The sequence below is a fragment of the Zonotrichia albicollis genome, chromosome 14 (genome assembly GCF_047830755.1).
Source record: "Zonotrichia albicollis isolate bZonAlb1 chromosome 14, bZonAlb1.hap1, whole genome shotgun sequence".
NCBI classification, from domain to species: domain Eukaryota; kingdom Metazoa; phylum Chordata; class Aves; order Passeriformes; family Passerellidae; genus Zonotrichia; species Zonotrichia albicollis.
This window is the reverse complement of record NC_133832.1, coordinates 5,382,370-5,405,207: the sequence shown is the minus strand read 5'-3', so window position 1 is coordinate 5,405,207 and position 22,838 is coordinate 5,382,370. Positions and strand designations below refer to the sequence as shown.

Below are 22,838 nucleotides of genomic sequence, written 5' to 3'. Positions count from 1 at the left end.
GTTCTTTGTTACAGAGCGAGATAACCCATCTTGGAGCCCGGTAACACGAATTCTGTATTTATCTTAGCGGGCTGACCTCTGTCACTGCCCCCCAGCATTAAACAGCTATTTTTGGACTCTTCCAGCCATCTGTGCACGCTGGAAGTGACAAGAACAGATCCGCTCTTTCTTTAAGACCTCGATGCTAATTTACTCTTCCTTTTTTTTTTTTTTTCCTTTAATTCTTTATTTCTATTTCATTCCGCTCGGCCTCGGGGTTACTGCTTCGCTTTATTTGTGCCTTTTTTTCCCCGCCTCTCTATTTTAAAACGTAGCCTTAGGCTGCCGTTCCCAGCCCGAGGGACGCGGACACACCTGAGGGGAGGGACTCGTTCCCTCACGGGGAGTTCTCGCCCCCACACACCGCGCATGCGCAGAGGTGCCCGGCGCAGGAAGGGCGGAAGCGCCGCAGCCATTCCCTCCCACCGCCCGCGTGACGGCGCTGCGCATGCGCAGCTGGGCGGATGAGTGGAGCCACAGGCGGTCAGTGCGCATGTGCGGGCGGTGGCGGCGGGGTTTGAATGCAGGAACGGTTGGAGCCGGCGGGAGGCGGCTGTGGGAAGGGTGACCAGGGCGGCAGGAGGGCCAGCTGCCCTGCAATGGTCAGTGCTGCCCCGAGAGACGGGCCGCTAGTGCGATGGTGGGTGGCCAGAGAGGCGGGAGGGTCAGTGGCTGTGGCGGCGGGGGTCGGTAGCCAGGGCAGCGGGAGGGTCAGTGGGCAGTGGCCAGGGCAGCGGGAGGGTGAGGGGATGGTCAGTGACTTCCCCCGGGGCCGCCTCCGTCCCCTCAGGATGCCCCCGGCGGCTCTGGGGGGGTTACGGTGAGGGTACTGTCGGCACCGAGGGGCTCGCTGTCAGCCAGAACTGCGCTTCTAGCCACTCTCTCCTTCACCAAACCTTCCTGGTAGAACTGCGGGACAAAAGAGAACAAAACGCATGTAGGGAAGTGGTGAGGGAGCTGAGAGAAAGCTGGTGCTGTACTCCAGTGTGGTCACCGAGCTTTGCTGCACAGGAAAGTGACAAACGCGCCTATAGGGAAATAGCGATGATTGTAACCTCGTAAGGAAGTGAGAGGAGTGTGAATTGAAAGTCGTCGTGTTTTAATGTCTCAGGAAATAGACATTCCAGCAATCCAGGGACAGGGGTGCACACTCTACCGAGTTCAGGAAATTGTAGCAAAATTTCCTATTTTGTGGGTAAAAGGTTGATCTCTCCAGCATATTGAGGAGAAAATGCCACTTTTTATGGGTGTATTTCACCTACACCTGTGCAATTTGGTACTGTTGGTAGCTCTTGTATCTTATTTGGAGGTTTACCCAGATTTCTTAGTTTTTCCGATCCAAGCTGGTTCATAGGAAGGCTGCAGAAGAATCTAATTTTTGTGAAATAGGAAAAAAAAGTGTTGTTATGATCCTCTACAATCTGTACCTAACCTTGCAGAGAATCATGACTTGTTGACTGGGTTGTATTGGCACATGCAATCAAAGTAAGGAAAATAATAATATACAAAATTCACTTAGAAGAAAACTTGTTTGTGTTACGTTAACTTTCTGGTTATGTTGATTTTTTTAATCAAAAAGCTATATAAGATTGTATCCGATAATGTTTAACTTGAAAGGAGCTTGTGTTAATTTTTACTTGGGTATTTTTTCCTTTTAATGTAAGATGAGAGTTTTGATACACTGTTGTCTTTGCATCTTTGAGAATCTTGCCTGATCTTTTAGGGAGCAGTGAGCTCTAAACTATTTATTCTGAATTTACTCTCCTGTTATGCAGGATGCCTCTAAAATCTGCTTGTCAGGAAAATAAATGTTTCTTTTTCTTGCAGGGAACCAGCTCTCTGACATTCCTCAGCTGATCTCTTTTCTTCTCTAAGGAAGGATTGGCTCTCACACGACAAATGAGTAAAATTCTCCAGTCTCAGCTGGGAGTCTGAAAAGATGCAGCGAAGGAGGAGTTCCAAGACTCCAAAGCAGCCTCTGTCCATTCCCAATAAAAGCCAAACTGATCTCTCTGCCTGGCGAAAGGGAGGGAAAATTGACTCTGAAAAAAGTTTGCAGAATAATCAATCTGCTGATGATCAGAAATGTGAGAGCCAGGAAGGGTCTCTAGAGCAAGCTTTGAGCTACTTTCAGAAAGGTGAGGAAATTTTTTGGGGTGGTTATCTAGGATTGAGAAGATGATAGCTGCATTCTTAATTAAAAAATTATATCTGTTTTCCTTCTTTAATGCCTGAGCTATGTATTATTTCTTTAATGTCTTAGAAGTTTTGTGTTATTACGATGTTAAAAAAAAGGAATAATATAGAATGGCTGGGAGTGGAAGGACCAAACCCCCCTGCCATGGGCTGGGACACCCCCCAGTAGATCAAGTTCCTCAGAGCCCCATCCAGCCTGGCCTTGAACACTTTCAGGGATGGGGCAGCCACAGCTTCTCTGGGCAACCTCAGCCAGGGCCTCACCACCCTCACAGTAAACAATTTTATCCCAATATCTCATCTAAACCTCCTTCAGTTTGAAGCCATTCCTTTGTCCTGTCACTACATGCTCTTCTAAGAGGTCTCCCTACATATTTCCTATTATAATATCAATAATTTTAGAATAATTTTACTTCTCTTTTCCCTCTTTACCCCTGAGCTATGTAATGTTTTAAAATGTCTTAAATTTCTTTCTGCTTTGTTACTATGTCAAGAAAAAGGAGTATGTGCAGGGACAGTTCAGAGAAGCTTTTATTTAATTCTGTTCAGAAATTGCTTATTCCTGTGCTTGTCCTGTTTGTTTTTCCTAGCTCAAGACTCTGTTGCACCAAAGAAGAAGAGTGTTGAGCAGGAACATTTGGATGCTGTGGAAAGCACTGCCCTGGAGCAAGGGCTGCCCCCTGAAGGGTTTGAGATACTGCTGAAGGTGGTGCTCAGTGGCACATTTGGTACAGCATTTCTATACTTCTGTCAATGTGCCTTTCCCCTCTAATCAAATCCCCTCTGTACTTCTGTCAATGTGCCTTTCCCCTCTAATCAAACCTGCTGAGATAATGTGTTTATGGTCCTGTAGCATAAAATTAATTTTTCTGGCTTGATTTGGTGTAGTTTCCATTTTATTTTGTTAAGCTGAAATGAATTATTTGTCATCATTTTGAGGTATAGGTAAGTACTTACTAAATTCATACACACCATTACTTTGAGCAAGAAAGCTCTAAATAATTTAGTCCAGAAGGAATTTTGACTTAAGCTGCAAAAGAATATTGAAGAACCTGGTACATGAGCACCATCTTTACTTGAAATTGTTTTGTTTTTTTTCAGCTGATACAGTGAATACTCGTTTGTTGAAGAGCCTGATTCCTGCCTCAGTGATACCAGAAAATTCTGTGGTCACAGCTGTGTCTTGGCTCTGTGTTGGCAAATGCTCAAGCAACATCCAGGTAACTTAGTAAGTGTTTACAGTAGTTATTGCTTCTGCACAGGAACCATAAGAACAGGTTATTTTGAGGAATCAAAAATCCTGAGGTTTTATTATACAAGGTCTTAGCCAAGATACTGTTGTTTACCAAGACTGGCAGAGATGCCATTGTCAGAGTGGCAATGGGAACCAAAGAACACATTAAAACTGTCTGTGGAGGTTTGGTTCCTGCTGGTCTTGTGTCTTTGAACTCCTCAGGAATGGTGTCTTCACCAAGATTTCTGTGAAATACTTCTGCTGTGTGAGGCATCCTTTAATTTCAGTGAGGTATCCCTCAGGTCATGTGCACCTTGGTTGTGGCAACATGAATTAACATTAGGGAAAGACTCTTTTTTGTGTTCACAGGGTCTGCTCAAAGGTTTATGTGGTAGAATCATTTAGATGGGCAAAGATTAAGACAGAATCCAACCATTAACCTGCTGCTGCCAAGCCAACCATGTGCCAAGAGCCACAGCTGCACATCTTTTAAATCCCTCCAGGGATGGTGATTCAGCCACTTCCTGGCAGTGTGTTCAGTGCTTGACAACCCTTTTGTGATGAAATTTCTCCTGTTATCCAATCTCAACCTCCTTGGCAGAGCTTGTTGCTTGTTTCTTCTTGACCATTCTTTTTTTGCTTGGGAGAAGAGACCGACCCCTGCCTCACTTCAGCCTCTTTTCAGGGGGTTGTAAAGAGTGAGAAGGTCCCCTCTGAACTCCTTTTCTCCAGGCTGAGCCCATGTGTGCCCTGTTTATTGGATTCCCTCTCTCCCAATCACCACTGATACACAAATAGGGTCCCATGGTTCTAGAAACCAAAACCCAGTTGCCAACAGCAGTGATAGGGTCAGTTGTTTACCTGGTGAATCCCTTTCTTCATCTGAATACTCCTGAACTGTTTGTAGCTGTCTGGTTATCCTTGACAATGGTGTGGATCCTTACTGATCATGTCTCTGGAGCTGGATTCTGATTCCCCTGCCTTGCTTTTGCCCATCACTTAATGTAATGTGGTTTTTTTTCCTCTCTGCAGCTGCTTTTTTTGAAGTGGCTGATCACAATGTTTGACTTCATTGATCACAAGGAACAGCTTAATGCCCTCTATGGTTTCTTCTTCTCCTTCCTGCAAGATGAGAAGTTGGTAAGGAGAGCTGAAGAAATATGGAACTGATAAAATAAACCTAAATGTTGATTAGTAGTATACATATTAATGCTAGAATTAGTCTGGAGTAGGTTGATTAGAGATCATTTTCTGATGGTTGGATTTCTATTTTCTCTTTGCATTATAAGATTGCTGGGTGATTTAGGTCCATAAACAGGCAAGCACAATAAGATTGCTGGGGTCTGTGTGTTTAACATGTTTCCAAGAATTGCTATGTTGTATCACAAGAGTGTGACCATTTATTCTGTATAAATTCTCAAGAGTAACAGTGGTCTCTGGGATTGTCAGACATCTGCAGGTAAAGTCTCCTGCTCTTGGGCAGAAACTGACTTGTACACCTTGGGCAAAAAGAAAAAAAAAAGGAAAAAATTTAGAGCAGTGTTCATTTAAGGTGAGAAGCTAATTGCTGTTCTACTTAATTAATTTGAAATGTAGCTTAAAAGAGAACAAGCATTCAGGCAATTTCTGCCATATGGCAACTGTAAAATCCAGGAATTTCAAAGTGTTTGGATTCAGTGCATAATAAGATAATCTTGGCAGTCATGTTAGGCATGAAATCGCTAATATTCTTTCACTTTTGGATATTTGATGGTTAAAACAAGCTCCCAAAGTTCTGAGTTATATTTCTTGTGATGTTTTTAATGGTTTTAGATCATAAATGAAGTTAATCTTTCCATAAAACTGGATATAAGTTCTTAATGTTTGAAATAGCTTTTTCAGACATGATGGGTCAGTTGGAAAGAGCATCAGAGTTGGTTTGAAACTAATTTAAGACTCTTTACAGCCTCAACTACAGTTGAAAGCTCTAAAAAAGTATATTGGCTCAAAGGTGCCTTTCCTTTTGAAAATGTAATTGCATTTCCACTGCTGACTCTTGTAATTTCTAGACCATGTTCCAAAAGAAATGATCTGAGTTAATTAAGCAGCTTGGTTACAGTCAGGGCTGCCCACAGTGCAGATGGAGTTTTAAATGAAGTTGCTGTGTGGGGCTGTCTTTGTGCTGGTTTTTGTGTCCTGGCTGTGTGTCTGCAGCAGCAGGAGAGCTCATGGTGCCCTTTTTGCAGTGCCCCTATGTCTGCCACGTGCTCTACCTGCTGACCAGGAAGGAAAATGGTGAGTCCCATCTGTGTGAGCTGAAATACCATTTATTTCTGATTGTTTGCTGGTGCTGCCTTTTCTTCCAATGCAGCTGATACAATGATTAGCCAACACTGTGCTTTTAATGCAGGGAAGAGTGAGGGGTAGTTCAGGGAAAACTTGGTGTAACACTTGCTGAATTGGAAACCTTTCTATCACCCTAGAAATAAGAATTATTAGTTCTGCTTGCTTTATAAAAATGTTACTTATATAACTTTTGCTTAGATGTCTGTTATGGTATTTTTAAAATCCTTTATATTCTTAATTGTATTTCCAGTCAGGCCTTTTCGGATTAGGACCCTGCTTGACCTCCAAGCAAAAATGGTGAGTTGATTTCAGATCTTGTAGAGTTTGAACTGTGGTTAATAATGCACTTTGTAAAACTAATGTCCTTACACAGTGGAGAGGAATGATTGGAGTTGGAATTATAGGTTTTAGTCTTTGTGGCATCAAAGTTTCTCTCTTGCATGTGCATCCCTAATTTTCATGTGTGTTTTGTGACCCCATGCAGTGATATATGCAGAGTTCAATGTGACCATGTATGGTAAAATCTCTGAAGCAAAGGGCACCTTCATTTATCTATTACAGTCTTTAATTTTCTATTCATCTTCCTTTTTCAAGTGGTGCCAAAAATGTCTGAAAAATGTAAGATTGTAGAGGACTTGCTCCTTTTTTTAAAAGAAAAAAACATAGCTATAATAACAGGTGTTTTAGACAGCAGAAGACTATTTCTTATCATTTTGTTAAATTCCTTTCTATCAGTTATGACTACAGAAAGGTCTTCAGTCCTCTTGCTATTGTTATTTCATTGACCCAGTTTCTGTTGTCTGTCAGTTTCTGTTGTTTATCTAAGGTTACTTAATCATGTGTAACTCTGGAATTTAACTTTTACTGATCACTGGGGTTTTTTGCTTCTAAAATACAGCATTCAGTTTCTGTATTAAAAACATTCCTCATGTGTTTTCCCTCTTGTTCTGCTATTTTACAGGGAATGCAGTCTCATCTGCAAGCTCTGCTGTCACTTTACAAACTTTTCTGCCCAGAACAGGTGACCATAACCCTTCCTGGGAAAATGAAGGTAAGGAATTAGATTGAGTCAATTCAAAACCAGGATTTACTGCAGTATTTGTATGGAGCTTTCTATTTAAGCTATAGCAGATTTATTGGTGAAGATTAATTCCATTTTCTCTTTTCACTGAGTAAAATCAGGTTTAGATGAGGATTCTTTGCCTTGTGTTTTCTTTCCTTTTCATCATAATGAGATGATTTGGTAAGGAATGACATCTACCTTTATTTTATGAGGATTACTTTAATCCTTCTTTTGGTGCTCCTGCTGGGTTTCATTATTATTACTTCACACAATATTATGTTCTGAAGGAAACAAACTGTCTAATTTGTCAAGGTATTGTTCTAATTGCTGCCATTCTCAACTACAAATGACAGTGAACAGATGACAGTGAACAAGAGCTCTGCACTTGGAAAGTCTGTCTCATAGGAGAGAGAAAAAAAGCAGGTAAAAAATGTAGGAAACTGATTTGTCAGAGCTGCAAGGGACAGCAAAAAAATAATTCCCCTTTTAGAGAGCCTGTGTGTGTGCTCAGCCCTTTGACCAAGCAGAAACATGTAGCAGAACCAGATATAGAAGAGAAACCAGCATCTGGGGAGACCTAAATTGTGCAACAAAATTTTATTTCAGTGGGATAGACTTAAATGTTTGAGGTTTTTGTTGTTTTTTTAGAACAGACATTTAATTTATATGCAGACAAATTGAGTTTCAATAAAATTTATTTCAATCTGCTTGTGTATTTATATTGTTCTCTAAATTTTTACTTTGCATTGTGCTGCACAGTCATCTGTTGGAGAATTTACATTTTTTAGCATGCACACTTGCATTTTTTAGAAGTGCAGTAAATTACCAGCAACTAGAGCCCAAATATTTCTTCAACTGTCTTTATGAACACAGTGTTGTATAATAAAAACTTGATTAACTAGGTCCAAGCCAATCTGAATACTTTTGTGATGATTTGGCATTTGATTAGAATTTAAAGACTGCTTGGCATTGAAATGTCAAAAAAATTGTGCAGAAAAGGTGTTAGCTTTTCCAATTTTCTGTAGTAATATCTACATTAATTTGAGTATTTGGTTACTCATGGCATTGTTCTGTTATGTGGGTGTCACTTATGCTGAATTCAGAAAATTTTTCTATTAACTGAGCATACTTTGGTCATGTTTAATTTTAAGGTATACTTGAGATTTAATCTATGAGTTGATGATTAATTAAGATTATAAGATAGAAGTGTTGGAGATCCCTTCTGAAATGGGGGACATTGTTTCCAAAGGAAATTAAAGCCCAACAGTTGAATTGTAGCCCAAAGGTGATGAAACTGAGGAATGATGAGAGTTCTGTGCTGTGAAAATCTGTCAAGTAGAGTTGAGTGTCTCTCCATGACTGTGGTGATGTTTATCAGTATAGAAAGTGATCTTTCTATTGCTTTCTCTTAGCTTAACTTCTTGCATGGGTGTCTGATTTCTGTTTCCAGACTTACTTCAAGAACTCAGAGGGCCCATGGAAAGCAGCAATCACTGCAGTAAGGCAGAGAAACCAAGGATCCTCTCCCCTGTCCCAGGCAGTGTTTTTGGGCACATCTCAGCCTCAGTCACGAAAGAGGGTATGTTATGGGCACCCTAGAAGGTGCCAAGTAGTGCTTTTCATTATCAATATTGGCAAATAATGGGAGTCTGCCTTTATTTCAGCACTGGAAAGTGGGGAGTAACTATAGAGAGAAGCAACAATCAATTATAATGAAAATCTGGGTACCTTTGTTGTAAAACTGAGTCTTTCTGGGAACACTGCTCATGAGTGCAGCCAATTGCATTGGGAACTGAGTCATTTGTGTTTCCTTTCTACAGAAATGGAATGCCCAGTTGGTTATACCTGCAAGCAGTGCAAGCACAAAACATTTAGATGAGGACAGAGAAAAGAGCTGTTTTTATTTGTGCAGTCCAAATGAGTGTTTTCCAGTGGAGCAGCTGCAGACCTTCCCTCAGCTCCTACAGAATATCCACCGTCTAGAGGTGAGTTTCAGGAAACATTGGTGAATGTTTTGGTAGATCAAAGAATGGCCTTCTATGCCCTATTTATTATGTGAGTGGTGTGTGAGCTACCTAATTCTAACAGAGCTTCTAGTCCTGACTGAGGAGATTGGATGAGTCCTGTGAATGGTCTTGTGGTGATAAAAAGATTGGACATGAGGTTCTCTGGCAGTTTGTTGATGTAAATACTGAATAATTCTTTATTTCTTTTTTTCTTGCAGTTTCCTTCCCAGATGGGTTCAGTGCTAACCAACCCCTTATTGCTTCACTACATGAATTGTGTGAAAGATGAATCTATTTACCTGAGGCTCTACTATTGGATGGGCCAGAGGCTCCAGGAAGGTAAGAACTTCAGTATTATCTTGTGAGGTAGGGAGCTAAGGGATGTCTGAGGCTTTTCACTTTGCAGTAATGGTTCTGTGCTATTCAGATTTACAGTGATAACCATAGAGTGTTAAAACAGCTACTGGAGGAGAGCTGAATTTGGTTTCTCATTGTGCTTGTTCTTGTTGTGCTCATATTTAAGTTCAGTATTCTCTCCTGTTCAGAATGCCCCTGGTGTGTGGTTGATAACCCATATGAAGAAGAATTCAGGAGCTTCCTGGAAACTGTCTACAAGGCAGAATGTTTCTTGCAGGTAAGTGTGTTTTGTGGAAGCCAAGGGCTTCACAAAGTCTTCCTTTAAAGAGCTTGTGGCACTTTACCTGTTTCCTGTAGTATTTCTGAGACAGTGACCCAAGTGATAAAAATACCTTTACCTATGGCAAGTCAGTATTCTGGAAATGGCCTTGTTTTCTGCAGGAAAAATAATCTAAGAATGATAATTTGAATGTCCTGGCAAGTATGGCAGGAAGGAGCTGTGAGCCTCTTGCTCTCTCCAGAGTGATGTGAGCATGGCAAGCTGCAGTCAGATGACTTTTTGAATGCTTCTCTTCTTCTTTCCAGGAGGGATTTTCTGCCTGTGAAGAGTTCCTGTATAAGACCCTTCCCCTCTGGGATGGCGTTTGCTGCCGCTCAGAATTCCTCAGGCTCGTGAGCTGGATCCCCCTCAGCAGTTTCTCTGGTGTGTGCCTCAGACCCTTTGGGTGAGCTTGGACCCTGGGGATATCTCAGGGCATAGAATTTGTGCACTGATATCATACTGCTTTCTCATTTTTTTCAGACATTAAGCCATATCTCTTTGATCCCCTGGCACAGCTCTTTTTCACATCATCTATTTACTTTAAGGTAATTCAAGTGAGCACAGTGGCTGTTTACTTCTAGTTAATACTGCTATCTGTACTTGTGTTAGATGTTGAGGGACTCTATAGGAAAAATCTTTTTGAGAGGTCTGTGCCCAAACAGGATAAAACATATACTTACAGTTTAACTTCTTTAAGAAATAGGTGCTTTAAGATAGCTTCCTTTTTTGACTGGAATTAAGCTGGGGCACTGGAGATAAAAAGAACTGGTAGCACACAAGACAATAGTTCATTTGTTGTATTGCAGTTTTAACTACTTGTTTAAACAGTTTTATTGCAGTTTTTTCAGTACTTGAAGTTCACATTCTCCAGGAAAAGCTATATACAACACATACAATCAGTTCTAGGGGCCATGCAGCTATGTCACTGCTCCTGATAAACTCCTGGTACCTTTCCTTGGATATGCCATTTCTCAAGGCATTCTTTGTTTGGAATTATTGTCTTGCATAAATTGACATCAACCTGAATTCTTTTTGCCTATTGCAGTGCAGTGTTCTTGAGAGCCTGAAGGAGCTGCTGCAGAACTGGTTAATTCGCAGTGGGATTCAAATGGATTTGGAGATTTCTTCTGTGTAAGTTTGTCTTTAAAGATTGTGAGCCATGTTCTGTGCATTGCTCACTGGAGTTTTTAGATCTATATTCTAGCTCCAACACCCAGCCTAAAGACCAAGCAGAAGGTTAATAATACAGTTATGATTCTGCTATGTTGTAAGCTACCTTGTCAGGCCTGTTCTTTGTCTTTCTTTAGAAGTATTTCTGCTGACACTGGAAATTGAAGTGTCCAGAATTCAAAATCCTCATAGCACTGACAACTGGGTGTCCATAATGGTGCTGATAACAATGTTTTGCTGCCTGTATTGAAGAACAAGTGTCTGTTGTCGAGTATTTGATGGGGCAAAAGCATAAATGTCAATTTTGTTTCACCATTTTCCATGCTGCTGTTTGCAAAGAGGTTTCTGTAATGTTGTGCCATGTCATTGCTGCAGGAACACCACCCTGTCTGGGCTGGTGAACACGGTGGCTGAGCTGGTTCACTTTGTGGGATGGATCTCTACTGTTGCAATGCGTTTGGAAAACAATTCCACCTTCTTGCTCTACTTCATTCTGGATTTCTATGGCACTGTGGGTATCCCAGTCATTTTGTCTTTCTTTTCAAGTACTCCTAAGATTGTTTGCATTTTTAAGCTAGAGCATAAAAATATCTTCCTCATTCTAGTTTACAGAACTTTATGATTAAGTGCCAGAATATTCCATGTACTTGGTAGATCTGCAGGTGAAAGCTGCTGTTGCTGCATCCACAGACAGAAGTAAATATGCTGCTAGAAAGTGGTTGCTCTAAATTCAGAGGTGAACTGAGGAAGGTGAATTAACAGTAGGCCATAACCTGCTTTTTTAATGGTGACTTAAAGAAAAGAACAGTGATCAATTCAATTTCACACAACTTATCTTGGTTCTTTTTCATTAAATGTTTCCTTAAAAATGTGGGGTTTTTTTCTAATTTGTACTGTAGACAAACTGAACAGCATCAAATAGCTTTAAGTATTCTCCAGCTTCCTCATGTCCTCACCATAGTTGTGCTTATTGTGAACTCCAGCCATGCTGTAACAACAGCAACAGCTCCTACAATTCAGGTTGGGAATAGCTGAAAAAACAATGGCAGTTCTGGGATCTATTTGTAACTGAATTTGTCCCCTAAAAATGCACAAAACAAATGGGTAACAACACTTGTGTAAGACACCCTGGCCTTCCCTTCTGGATGGATCTGGCTGGAATTCAGTGTCATGCTCTCTGTTTTTCTAAGCCCCTTGGCAGTTTGTAAGAACCATTACTTTGGCAGTAATAATCAGCCTGGATGTGTTTCATTCCTGCAGGTGTGTGACATATACCTGAAGTACAACCTGCCTTTGCTGATAATGCCTCCTGCTGGGGTTTTCTACCCAGCACTGCTCAGCATGGATTCTGTCAACTTGAATCAGCTCTGCTACATTATGTACAGGTACTACAACAGGGGTGGGCTGCAGGGACTCCTTGTCTTCTTTCAGTCTTTTGGAAATGAAGTGACTTTGTTGTAAAAACCTGGGGTCTACTTCTTGCTGTGCAAGGTAAAGGTAAAAATTCCACTTGTGTCCAGCTTTCATGATAAAGGATCTTACAGCTGTAGTTCCTTTTTTTTTCAAGTCTGTTATCAAAGATAGCAGGACTCTGACCTCTCTCCTGGTATTATTTCCATATCTTTGATATGTGAAGGAAGAAGTTCCCCTATTGTTTTGAAGGAACTAAAGTCAGCCAGCTGGGATTAATGGTAGTAACTATACAACTTCTCACTCCTCTTCTTTGGCTACTACACTTGAGTTTTTCCTTACAAGTTCTGCCATGTGCCCATGTGCTGAGTAGGAAGCACTTCTTCCACCTCCAAACTCCAGGAATTTGGGACTGCCTCATGCTGCTGGCAAGGCCAAAGACAGCACTGTTTGTTGCTCTGCAGGATCCACCACCAAGGCTGCACTTCTTGGCCTTGTTAGTTCCAGTGGCTGCATCTGAGGAGAAGAGTGGCCAATAGCTGACAGCTGGTGCAGGGCTTTCCATGTGGCTTTTTCTCTAAGGAATCTGCAGGGTAATTAACATGACAGGAAGGTCTCTAGGAAATAAGAAGAGCTAGTGCTTATTATATAGAACAACTGTCAAGTTGCATTACTTCCAGTGGCTTCTGTTTCTTTGCTTAGTGAATGAAAGTCTCCCTTCTTAAAAACACACTGCATTTCTCTGCTGATTTAAAGGCTGGATGTCCATCCTTGTGTGTTGCATTTATGAAGGTGACTGTCCCAGGCAAACTGGTCATGTGTGAATTATTTAAGAGACTAATATTATTAGATATGTCCCTACTCTGCCAAGTGATAAAGTCCCTTTGAATCCTTTTTCATGTCTCTCTCTTTCACCAATAAAGTTTGATGATCTTTCTCATGGTGGAAATAAGTTTTCTTGATACATTCCTCCAGCTTTTTTCAACACAGGCATGTAGTAAAAATTTATAGGTCCCTAACTTGGTCTTTATTTTGTTTTTTGGTTTTTTTTTTTTTTCAGGTATCGAGCCAACTTAGTGGCTGCAAAAGAAAATGAGCTGAGTAAAAAGGTATTGTGGACACATCTGTCATGTGCTAGAACAGACTTCAGCAAGGAATTGGGTTGAGTGGAGGGGAGGTGTGCTAAGTGCCATCTTTTAAGGACTGGAGGCAGCACACAGCTGCTTTGAGGATGTTATTTATTGATTTTTCTTTTTTCCCCCTCAGAAAATCCTGCAGTTCAAGTTCAGTAACCGGACATACCAAGAGTACAACCAGTACATAATAGCTATGGTGGGCTGTCTGTGGACATCCAGTGCATTCCAGAAGGATACTCATCCTCAAGGTCTTTGTATGGATGATAAACTGCTGAGTAAAAGTGCAGTGAAGGAAGTAAAATCCAGCTTTAACATTGTCTATCATCCAGCCATGATGGGCTACTCTGTTAAGTTCCTGCAGCAGGTAATGGTGTAGGCCAAAATTTGGATCTTTCATGGCACCACATGTTCTGTCTTGACTGTTTCTGTAGAGAAGGGTCTCTGTGTCCTGGCTGAGTAGTAGAGGCAACTGAGCTTTCAAAAGCTGCTGTGGCATTCTGTGTTTGTTAGTTTATTGGCACAATTTAAAGAGTCTTTCTTTGTGTGGTATGAAAGCAGTTGAATGTACGATTCTAGCAGTTTTGGATGTGAATTTGTACTCATGATAGAACTAAAATAGCTAATTAATGAAATAAATGACACTTCAGTGAAAGCTTACCAAAGGTGCATTCTGCCCCACAAAATAGGCAGTGTGACCTAAATATTTAAACTCTAGAAAGTCAAGAAATGCATGGTTAAATTGTATATACAGCTGTTCATGCTAGAATTTGTTAGCAGTGCTTTCTGGCTCTTGTGGTAGCTTTTTTGCTTGCTAAAACAGAAATACAAGCAGCTGCTTCAAGTACAGAGGTGAGATAACATGGAGCTGTTTTGCATTGTCTGGTGAGTTGTGCCAGGAGTTCCCTTGAACTGTGGGTGCCCTCCTGTGCTCAGTGCAGCTGCTGAAGAGTGGAGAGAGCAGTTTGCCAGAGCTGTTGTTGCCCCAAGATGTGTGTGCTGCTCCAAGCAGGCAGGTTTTGTAGGCTGTCCAAGGGCTGCACAGAGATGCCAGTTGGTTGTGAGAAATGCTGGCAGGCTCGAGGCAAGTGTAGGTGTGACTCCTGGAATGCAGCAAGGGGCACCTGAGAAGTTGAAGCAAAGAATTCTGGTTAGGAACACTTATTTGCCTTTGTTATGTGCTCAGTGTCCTGAATCAAGCTAGTTTGTGTCTTACTGCTGATTAAACTCAGCTTTTGTCTTTGCTCAAGGAAGCTATTTTGGTTTTGTTAGACCAAGGAAAGAGATTGTATGCATCTCATATGTTTTGTCTGCATAATTCGTGTTCTGAGGCTTCCTAGAATCATGGAATATCCTGCAGTGCAAGGGACACAAAAAATCATCAACTCCAACTCCTGCCTTTGCACAGTGCAGCCTAAGAATCCCACCCATGCCTGGGAGTGTTTTCCAGACACTTTTTGCATTCTGCCTGCCTTGGTGCTGTCACCACTTCCCTGGGGAGCCTGTTCCAGTGCCCAATCACCCTCAGTGGGAAGAACATTTTCCTGATATCCAACCTAAACTTTCTTTGACACAGGTTCCTAATTTTTCTTTATAAGTTTTGCACATTTAAAAAAACCCAAACTACAAACCAACAACCATAACACAAAACCAAAAAACACCCAACCTCAAAATTCCTTAAAAACCCCCAAAACCTTCTGGTGGGGAATTCTTGCATTCTCTTCCTACTGTAGAACTACAAGAAATTTTGCTTAACAGCTGTGACAAATGTGTTTTGAGGCAGGAGGAAATAATGTTGAGCTGCAGGGACACGTTTTCCTGAGCAGCACTGGGCACCAGAGGGCACTGCTCTGCAGCACTGGGGGAACAAACACTGATCTCAGTGTCACTTCTCTCCCCTTGCTCATTGTTGTGAATTTCTGATGTTTAGAAATGGAGACTTTTACACTGTAGAGAGACAATTGTAAAGATACCTGTGAATATTCCCTGTAATGCTGCAGCACAGGACAAGAGGGTCCAGATGTTTCTTTGCAATTATGCACAGGGTATGATGCTGGAAGCCCCCTCTGAAGCAGGATTAAAAATCTCTGAATTTCTTTGCATGCCTGCACTTCCTGATTTAGGAGAGCGCTTAGCAGAGACCTCTCAACCCTGGACATACTTTTTATCTGACTTGATATTGTTTTATTTCCTTTCCTTAAGATTTGTCCTGGTGATACCGCCCTCAACTTCAAGTTAATTAAGGTAAGATTTATTGTTTTAGTAAATAAAGCAGGTAAATTTCAGCAGCTGTGTTGAAGAGGATGAGGTTATAATCACCAAACTCAGAAATGCTCTAGAAAAATTTTGGAAGGGGAAAAATTCCAGCTGTAGGCTGTGATTCAGTCCCTTAACAGGGCCAAACAAGAGGACATCAACACCTGAGAAGTGAAGTATCTGTGGCTAGTGATTTGAGATTTTATGTATTTCCTTCATGAATCAGTGCAGTGTCAGGACAGGCCTGTTTATTGCTCTCTGCAGGCTCCAGAAAAAGTTATTTTTGATGAACCTAATGTTAATTGATAATTCAAATTCTGCTTCATATTTTATTTGTGAGACAGATGAGTAGCTTTTTACAGCTTTGAACAGGAATCTTCACTGAGCAAATACAGTGGCAGTTGGTTTCCTTTCCTATGCCACAGAGTACTTCAAACCTGATCTGGAGGAATCACCATTAGTGATGGGAGGAGGCTTTAACAGCCATGTTCATTGTGTTCCTGACATATTCCCTGTTGATCCAGTAGACTTTTCCTTTTCTAGAAGTGGGATTTATAAAAACTTGCAGTATTAGAGATCATGATTCAGTCTAAGAATGTAATTGTGGGCATTTAGGACCAGCAGGTGACCCTGCACCTGTGGGTGTTTACAGATGTCACCCAACATGTGGATGCTGTCCCACAGGAAGGCAGAGTTTGCAGACCTTTCCAAATTGGCTTAAGAGAAAGGTAAAGCTTTGTTCTGCACATCTGACTCTTCTTTCTGGTTTGCAGGGCAAGAAGTGGGACTGGTATCTGGAATATCTGTACAGCCAGGGGCTGAGGGGGCTGAAGGCGTTCATTGAGAGCAGCATCAGCCGGGTGTCCCAGGCCGCCCGCAGCAAAGCGGGGAATGCGGACGTGTGACCTGGGGCTCACTGCACCTCTGTCATCTGGAGCACACTTGCAGACTCTAAAGGACTGTGTCACTAATTCTTCCTTTCTCAGAGGAGAGAAACAGAGCATTGACTCCTACCTGCACTTTTGTACTGACATCTCTCTTATGAAAGTGAAGTCGCAGATGTTGAGGCTGCCTTGGTTCACTAGCACTGAAACCCCTCTTGTCCCTGCTAAACTTCTCTGGTCTGAAGCTATGTGACATCCACCTTTTTCACCCTGGTGTGTCTCTGTTGGATTATCTGTTCTGATTGAGAAACAAACACTTTCCATCTCAAAACTGCAGTGAGCAGTGGTGCTTCATTTATAAGTAATGTTGACCCCTGACCTGCTTTGTCTTCCTCAGCAGCAGGTAATGAGAAATAACTCCATCAGCCTTTCAGGGATGCTGTGTATGTCTTGGATTGGAGCAATGTGAGCTTCCCAATCCCCTGTTGTACTCTGTATGACTTTTAACAGACTGACCAAACTGACCTTCCTGAAATTAATTTTCATTTTCAGGCTTAAGGAACAGTTTTTATGCTAACTCTGGCTCTAATGATGTTCTAGTACAGCTGGAAGATACACTGAACTGGATTTCAGTTGATTTCTTGGTGTGAGCACTTCCACAGTGCTGCCACCAGCTCACCATTTTCTGTATTGATAAGTGCAAATGTAACTTTCCCCTTTTGTGTTTTTAGCTTGGTAGGTGTTGTATATTATTTGAGTACATATGTATAATATATATTCTGTAAAATATTTCTAATGTGTCATTTTGAAAAAACTCTTACAAAATGTATCTTCTTCTGTCATTTCATTTCAAGTCTGAGTAGAAGCTGAACTGAGGTTTCCAAAATCTGAATGAACTTTATTTTTCTGCTGTGAAACAAGGTTGTAACCACTTGAGAGTTGGGTTAGATGATGGTGAGTTTTGCATTGTGAATCTGTGCTTTGATTCAGTAAAGGAATCAGTCTTGAGAGCAACTCTGGAGCCACTCAAGATGTTTGCTTTCTTCATCCCCTCAAAATCAGCCTGGTTGAGTACCAGAGTTCTCAGCTCAAGTACATCTGGTTAATGTCTAAAGTATTGCCCTTCTCTTTCATCTGTCTTATCCCAAGTAGTGTAAGTGCTGCTTGCTAATTTTTGTCAGGAGAAACAGATCTTCAAAACCCTGATGATATTTTTTCAACAGGAGAAACTCCACCTATTAAAAATTCCTCCAAGTGGATATGTTTCAAGATGTGGTCCTAACATATAACTAGCATTATTTTTCTGTGAAGATACTTTCAAAAAGGTGTTGGAAATATTATTTCTACTTATGCTGGAAAGGCTGTGTACATCTCAAAGAAGCAATAGCCAGGAAGACAAGGATTCCTGTTTTGCTGTGTGCTGTTTGGAGTTTGTGGAAGGTGCATTCCTGTCAGCTGCCAGAGCCTTCATTTCACTTGTGAAAGATGCCAGGGTTCTTAAGAGTGTGTGTGATGTGTGTAAATGTATTTAAAGGGGCTTATAGAGAATCCTTGAGGATATACTGAATGTTTTACAGTTACTGGTCCTGAGATCAGTTTTCCCTGGGGGTTGGTGTTTGGTTGAAGAAACACAGAATCATGTTATGGAAGACTTGCAGCATCACAGGTCTTTGTTATACCCTGGGTTGTGAAAGTATTTAAGCAAACTGTGCACAGTTTTGACATTCAAGTACACAGGCTGGGCACTTAGGAGTGCAGAACAGCAACAGGACAGATAACCTAATTTTAATGTCAGGGTTTTTTTTATGGGTTGGTTTGTTTGTTCTGTTGGATGGACAAGATGCCTGTTTAAAAGCCATCCCATGCAGCAAAAATGTGCCTGGTATTATTGGGCACCAGAGATGACTTTTAGCCTCTTTATGCTGTGGTAGCTCTTGTCTTTTTTGACATTTGGACATTTTTCTTCTCTTTTTCCCCCCTCTGAGTAGCATTGCACTTGAGTATAAGAATGGCCCTTTTATGGAGAAATGTGCTACTGTACCTTTTTTATTTTCTTATCTTTTTCCCCCTGCTTGCTCTTTGCATTTGAATCATCACAGCAAATTTTGCAGACCATTTTCTGTTAAAAGCATGTGCTCAAAGACTTGGCTGACCACAGCTGCTCTGAGGACTAAAATGGACACAGTCAAGACCCATCCATTTCCTGGTAAGTGACAAATGAGTGATTTACCTCTTATGCCTGTTTCAGCCCATTGCAAGGTAGGTGGACACTATGAAATTGTAGCAGAAACAGCTGTGCTGGGGTGTTACAATGAGGCTTCTGCACACTTTTGATTTAGGGGTTTTGTAGTATCATAAACAGGCCATGGCAGTGGCCATTTCAGTTTAACTGCATCCTGTAGCATTGCTAGTAGCTTTTTATCTGATTTCAAAGAGTGAGGCCTCTCCCTTTGGAAAAATCTCTGAGTGGGTATTAAATAGGATTTCAAAGTAGTGGGCCAGAGCCCTGTCTGGGGTAAGCAGCCACAGCTCCACTAATTTCTAATGGATCTGTGTTGAGTTGCACCAGCTGAACATCTGGTCACAAAACCAAAGCCATTAACCCCTCCCTGTCAGACACAGGGAGCATTATGCATCTGAAAATCCAGATGCCTTGGGCTAGAGTTAATCTGAAATCATCTTCTGAAGCCATGTTTGCTTTGTGTTCCTGTTCATCATTTTAATTTTGTGGTGGGAGGCTCATTTGTGCACCTTTATACATCAGAGTCTACTGCCCTTCCAGAGAGAGCTTGCTCTGAAAGAGTTAATAATTTCAACCTGTTTTCAGCTGGAATGAAGAAACTGGTTCCTCTGTATCCCTGCTTTCTATTCTTTTGTTGGCCTACTTCCCTCTGCTTGCATTTTGCATTCCTAATGCCATGAATAAATCAGGACCCAAGGATTTAGAAGGTGGTACAGCTGTAACCACTCAGAAAATGGAATCTGTGTGGCTTGTACTGCAGCTCTAGCAACTGCCAACATGGGTGCTCCTGAACTCTTCTAATAACATTTACCTGCCACCAAAATAAAATCCATTTTGCCTTTTTTGATACAATCTTTGAGGTTTTTGTGCCTCTACCCTGTGTCTCCTCCCTTGGTTACCTTTGTCTTTTAGGCTGAGTTGTGAGGCCTCTGGGGCAGGGTAATCACCTCCTGGCTGCTGTGACAAAATGGCTTATCACAAATCTGTGCACAGTGGAGACAGGAGCAGGGAAACTGTGGGGTCTGACCTGGCAAAGGGTTCATTTTCTCCATAGAATCACAGCACAGAGAAACTCCAGCCTGGCTGTTGTCCTAGATCTTCTGATAACTTGTCATTAATAATACACACTGGGCTGATTTGTAGCTCCATGGCTCCTGAGAGAGTGTGTGAGGGAGCTCTTTATGTGCTCTTTAGTCAGAGGATGCATCTAGTCTGTCTGAAAAACAACAGAGATTGGTAACAGGCTTGCTCTGGATGATGAATATCTTGAAAGAACAAAGTCTTCAAGTATTTTCTTCCAGGAAAGATGATTTATGTTGTACCAATGGGTTTCCCTCATTACAGCTCTGCTTTTTAAAATGGAAGCAACAATTATGTTCTGAAGAAGGCTGGATACCACCAAACCTTTTGACCAAGGATACCTTTTATGTTGTTAGCATTTGGTGATGTGGGTTTGGGCACAGGATTCCTGAGAGAACTGAATGTAGCTGTTAGACCTGTCCAAGTAATTATAGTTGGCAAGGGAGGTGTTGAAGCACACAAATACCATCCTGCAAGGTGTGTGTGTACCTTGAGAGGATGCCTCTCTGCCTCTCAGCTTCCTGTCTCGTAGGAGTAAAAAGTCTGTATAACACAGGGTAAGATTTTTTTTTTAATAAAGGCTTTAATCTCCAGGCTCACTCTTGCACAAATGTAGAAACCAAAACAGTTGATCTTAAAAAAAAAAAAAAAAGGGGGGGCTGTAGGTACCTACACAGGCTCTAAATACCATTTTAACCTTGACAGTGTTGAGAAATCTGTGGGCTGAGGCGTGATCCCATTCTGCAGCTGAATGAGTGAACATGCATCAGGCAGGCTGTGGTACCTGCCAGAAACGTGACACAGGATGGGCTCTTCCAGCACAGCCTCACTCAGGGGATATTTAACTCACTGTAATGTGCCTGAGCTCCTGAGCTCCAGGCACTGGGTTTAGGCTGCAAATTGCAACAGATACTTTGAAAGATTTTACTCTCTGCCCAAATCCTTTGGGCTCTTCCTTTCAAGAAGGCAGGGATAAGCTTCTGCTGTGAACATGCATTTGATGTGCAGCTGTATCCCTGTGCAGCCTGGCTTGCTGTGCTCCAGTGTCAGTGCTGCCAGTGTGATCTCTGCAGGGAGAGGCTGCTCTCTGCAGGTTTCCTGCCAGCCCTCTCTCCATCTCAGGCCCTGCACCATCCCCATCATGGTTTGTTGTGCACGGATCACTAAGCAGTTTCCTTTCTCTCAGGGCACCTCTGTTCTGTGTCCAAGTGAATCTTCAGCAGTTCCTGTGTGATTGCTTTCCTGCTCCTCTGAGTGCACAGCCCAGTAAAGCAGGAGGGGGATGGAAAGCACATTGTAAATGTGTTGACAGCTTTTGAAGAACAAACCAGCCCCTGAAATCTGCCTTGTCTGCCTTACCCTCTCCTCCTGCATGCTTTTGCTTTCTTTTCTACCATTTTCTCCTTTCTCTTTTCTTTCTCCATCTCTCCCCCCAAATTCTTTTACACTCTTTTGATACCCTCTCCTCTTTCTTTTGGCACTTGCTGCTCTGAAAATATTTCCTTCCTCCCTCATAGTCTCTATTTCTCATTTGGGGGGATTGTTTCAAGGCCTGTGTGGGAACAAATGAAAAGGGGGATTAATTCTGTTTCTGAGTGCATGGCTTGCATCAGTTCTCTGCCCATTCTTCTCTCTCACCCCAGGTATCATGTGTTTAGAAAGTACCCTGCTGTTTTTCTAAATGCTTTCAGCAGGGTAGAATCTGCTCTGGGAAGGTTTTTGTGCTTATTGATGCTAGCAAAAGAGGTACAGTTATTTATTTTATATCAGTTATTTAAACAAAACAAGAAAAAAAGCCCCCCAGGATGGTACAATACCCAGTCAACAAAATTATTTTCTTAGGGCTCTAATTCTAGTTTTGTTCCTCCTTGTTGAAGGGAGGCTCTTTGTGCTATGCTCCCAGCCTGCTGGCCTGTCTAATGTACTGGAATTGATGGGCAGGTCTGTCCCTTTGTGCAAGACCTGCTCCTCTGGCTTCCCCTCCCAGGTAGGAACAGCACAACCACTGAGATCAATGATCCTGAATCAAAACAGAGCTGCAGCTGTCTGGCTGTGGGCAGCTGTGAGAGAGCACAGTGCTGTCTGATGCTTTAATTAGGAGGAGCCTCAGGTGAGGGAGCCCTGTGTCTCAGGAAAACAGGGATTTGTAGACTCTTGGGGAGAAATTGGATTTTTTTCAAGCCATAAGGGACCTTGTCCTGGCTCACAAGCCTCTCACTAAACTCTTCTCCAGCAGATGGATCCACAAGGACTGTGGGTGTATGGCTCTAGGGAAAGTGCTCTTCTTGCTGTCTGCCTGTATTCTCTTTTTAACAAGGATAACTCTACATTGTGTTCCTGGCCAAAGCATCTTTCTCTAAAACACTTTAATTGGGGTAAATGGATAAATTTGAGCTTTACTCTGAAAGGGAAAGAATGTCCCAAAGTTTCCAAAGGATGGTAACAATACTTTCTCTTCTGTACCAGAGAGATGAACTTTCTCTTTCAGGAGATGTGATGTTTCAAAGAGCGCATTTTGGGAACCAATTCCCTGTGACAAGCACTATTTTAGAAGATAAAGTTAATTGGTGGGAACTTATGGGAAGAAAAATGTAAAAGTAATAGCCTTTAATTATATTGAACCCTGAAGTTTTATGTTGAAAATATGAATGCCAGAATTTTAGGTAATGGTTTTTGTTTGGTTGGTAATGCAAGAATAATTACTGTTATGGATATTCCAGCTTACAAATGATTAATAGTAATGGCTTTGTATATTGAGAATGTAACACAGAATTTAGGCTGAAAGCAAACACAGCCCTTATTTATAGCTTTTAGAACTTTCAAACTAAAAATACTGTCTGTGTGTCTCTCTATATGTGAATTTTATGTTCAAGCCTTATAAAACCTGTCCCAATTTTTACCTATTGTATGATTGTACTCTGTATTTAGCACTGTTCATATTGAGATATCCCTGTTGGAAGGGTGGACATTGTTAGTTTTCCTAACAAGGTACATATTTGCTGTTTCATAAAACAGAAAATGACTGAAATGTTTCATTAGGGGAATACATAAAGTAAGTACCACTGTATCTTCTGGAAGCTCAGCTCTTGGAGCTCTTTGGGAGATTTTTTTGGCTTAAGTT

General features: G+C 41.6%; 1 protein-coding gene across 4 annotated transcripts; it reads left to right on the top strand.

The window, feature by feature from the left end:
* Positions 1–36: 36 nt before the first annotated feature.
* Positions 37–17,590, top strand: CENPI (centromere protein I). Of its 4 annotated transcripts, none has more exons than XM_074551793.1 (21): positions 37–641; positions 1,915–2,177; positions 2,826–2,963; positions 3,337–3,455; positions 4,502–4,609; positions 5,695–5,743; positions 6,045–6,091; positions 6,756–6,845; positions 8,308–8,436; positions 8,678–8,842; positions 9,082–9,202; positions 9,409–9,497; positions 9,806–9,923; positions 10,023–10,087; positions 10,588–10,673; positions 11,088–11,223; positions 11,973–12,097; positions 13,183–13,231; positions 13,389–13,622; positions 15,458–15,499; positions 16,285–17,590. In XM_074551793.1, the coding sequence occupies exons 2-21, from the start codon at positions 1,979–1,981 to the stop codon at positions 16,414–16,416; spliced, it is 2,241 nt and encodes a 746-aa protein (XP_074407894.1). In that variant the 5' UTR covers positions 37–641; positions 1,915–1,978; the 3' UTR covers positions 16,417–17,590. The 4 variants fall into 4 exon arrangements, with proteins under 4 accessions (XP_074407894.1, XP_074407893.1, XP_074407892.1 ...); XM_074551792.1 differs by having other exon boundaries at positions 53–679; positions 1,867–2,177; positions 16,285–17,589; XM_074551791.1 differs by having other exon boundaries at positions 54–641; positions 1,867–2,177; positions 16,285–17,589.
* Positions 17,591–22,838: the final 5,248 nt, after the last annotated feature.

Bases quoted from the DNA above. Each gene is read 5' to 3' on its own strand.
- CENPI (XM_074551793.1), top strand. From the start codon at position 1,979: ATGCAGCGAAGGAGGAGTTCCAAGACTCCAAAGCAGCCTCTGTCCATT. The intron at 2,964-3,336 runs GTACAGCATTTC...GTTTTTTTTCAG, and splicing joins GGTGCTCAGTGGCACATTTG to CTGATACAGTGAATACTCGT. The intron at 9,203-9,408 runs GTAAGAACTTCA...TCTCCTGTTCAG, and splicing joins GGGCCAGAGGCTCCAGGAAG to AATGCCCCTGGTGTGTGGTT.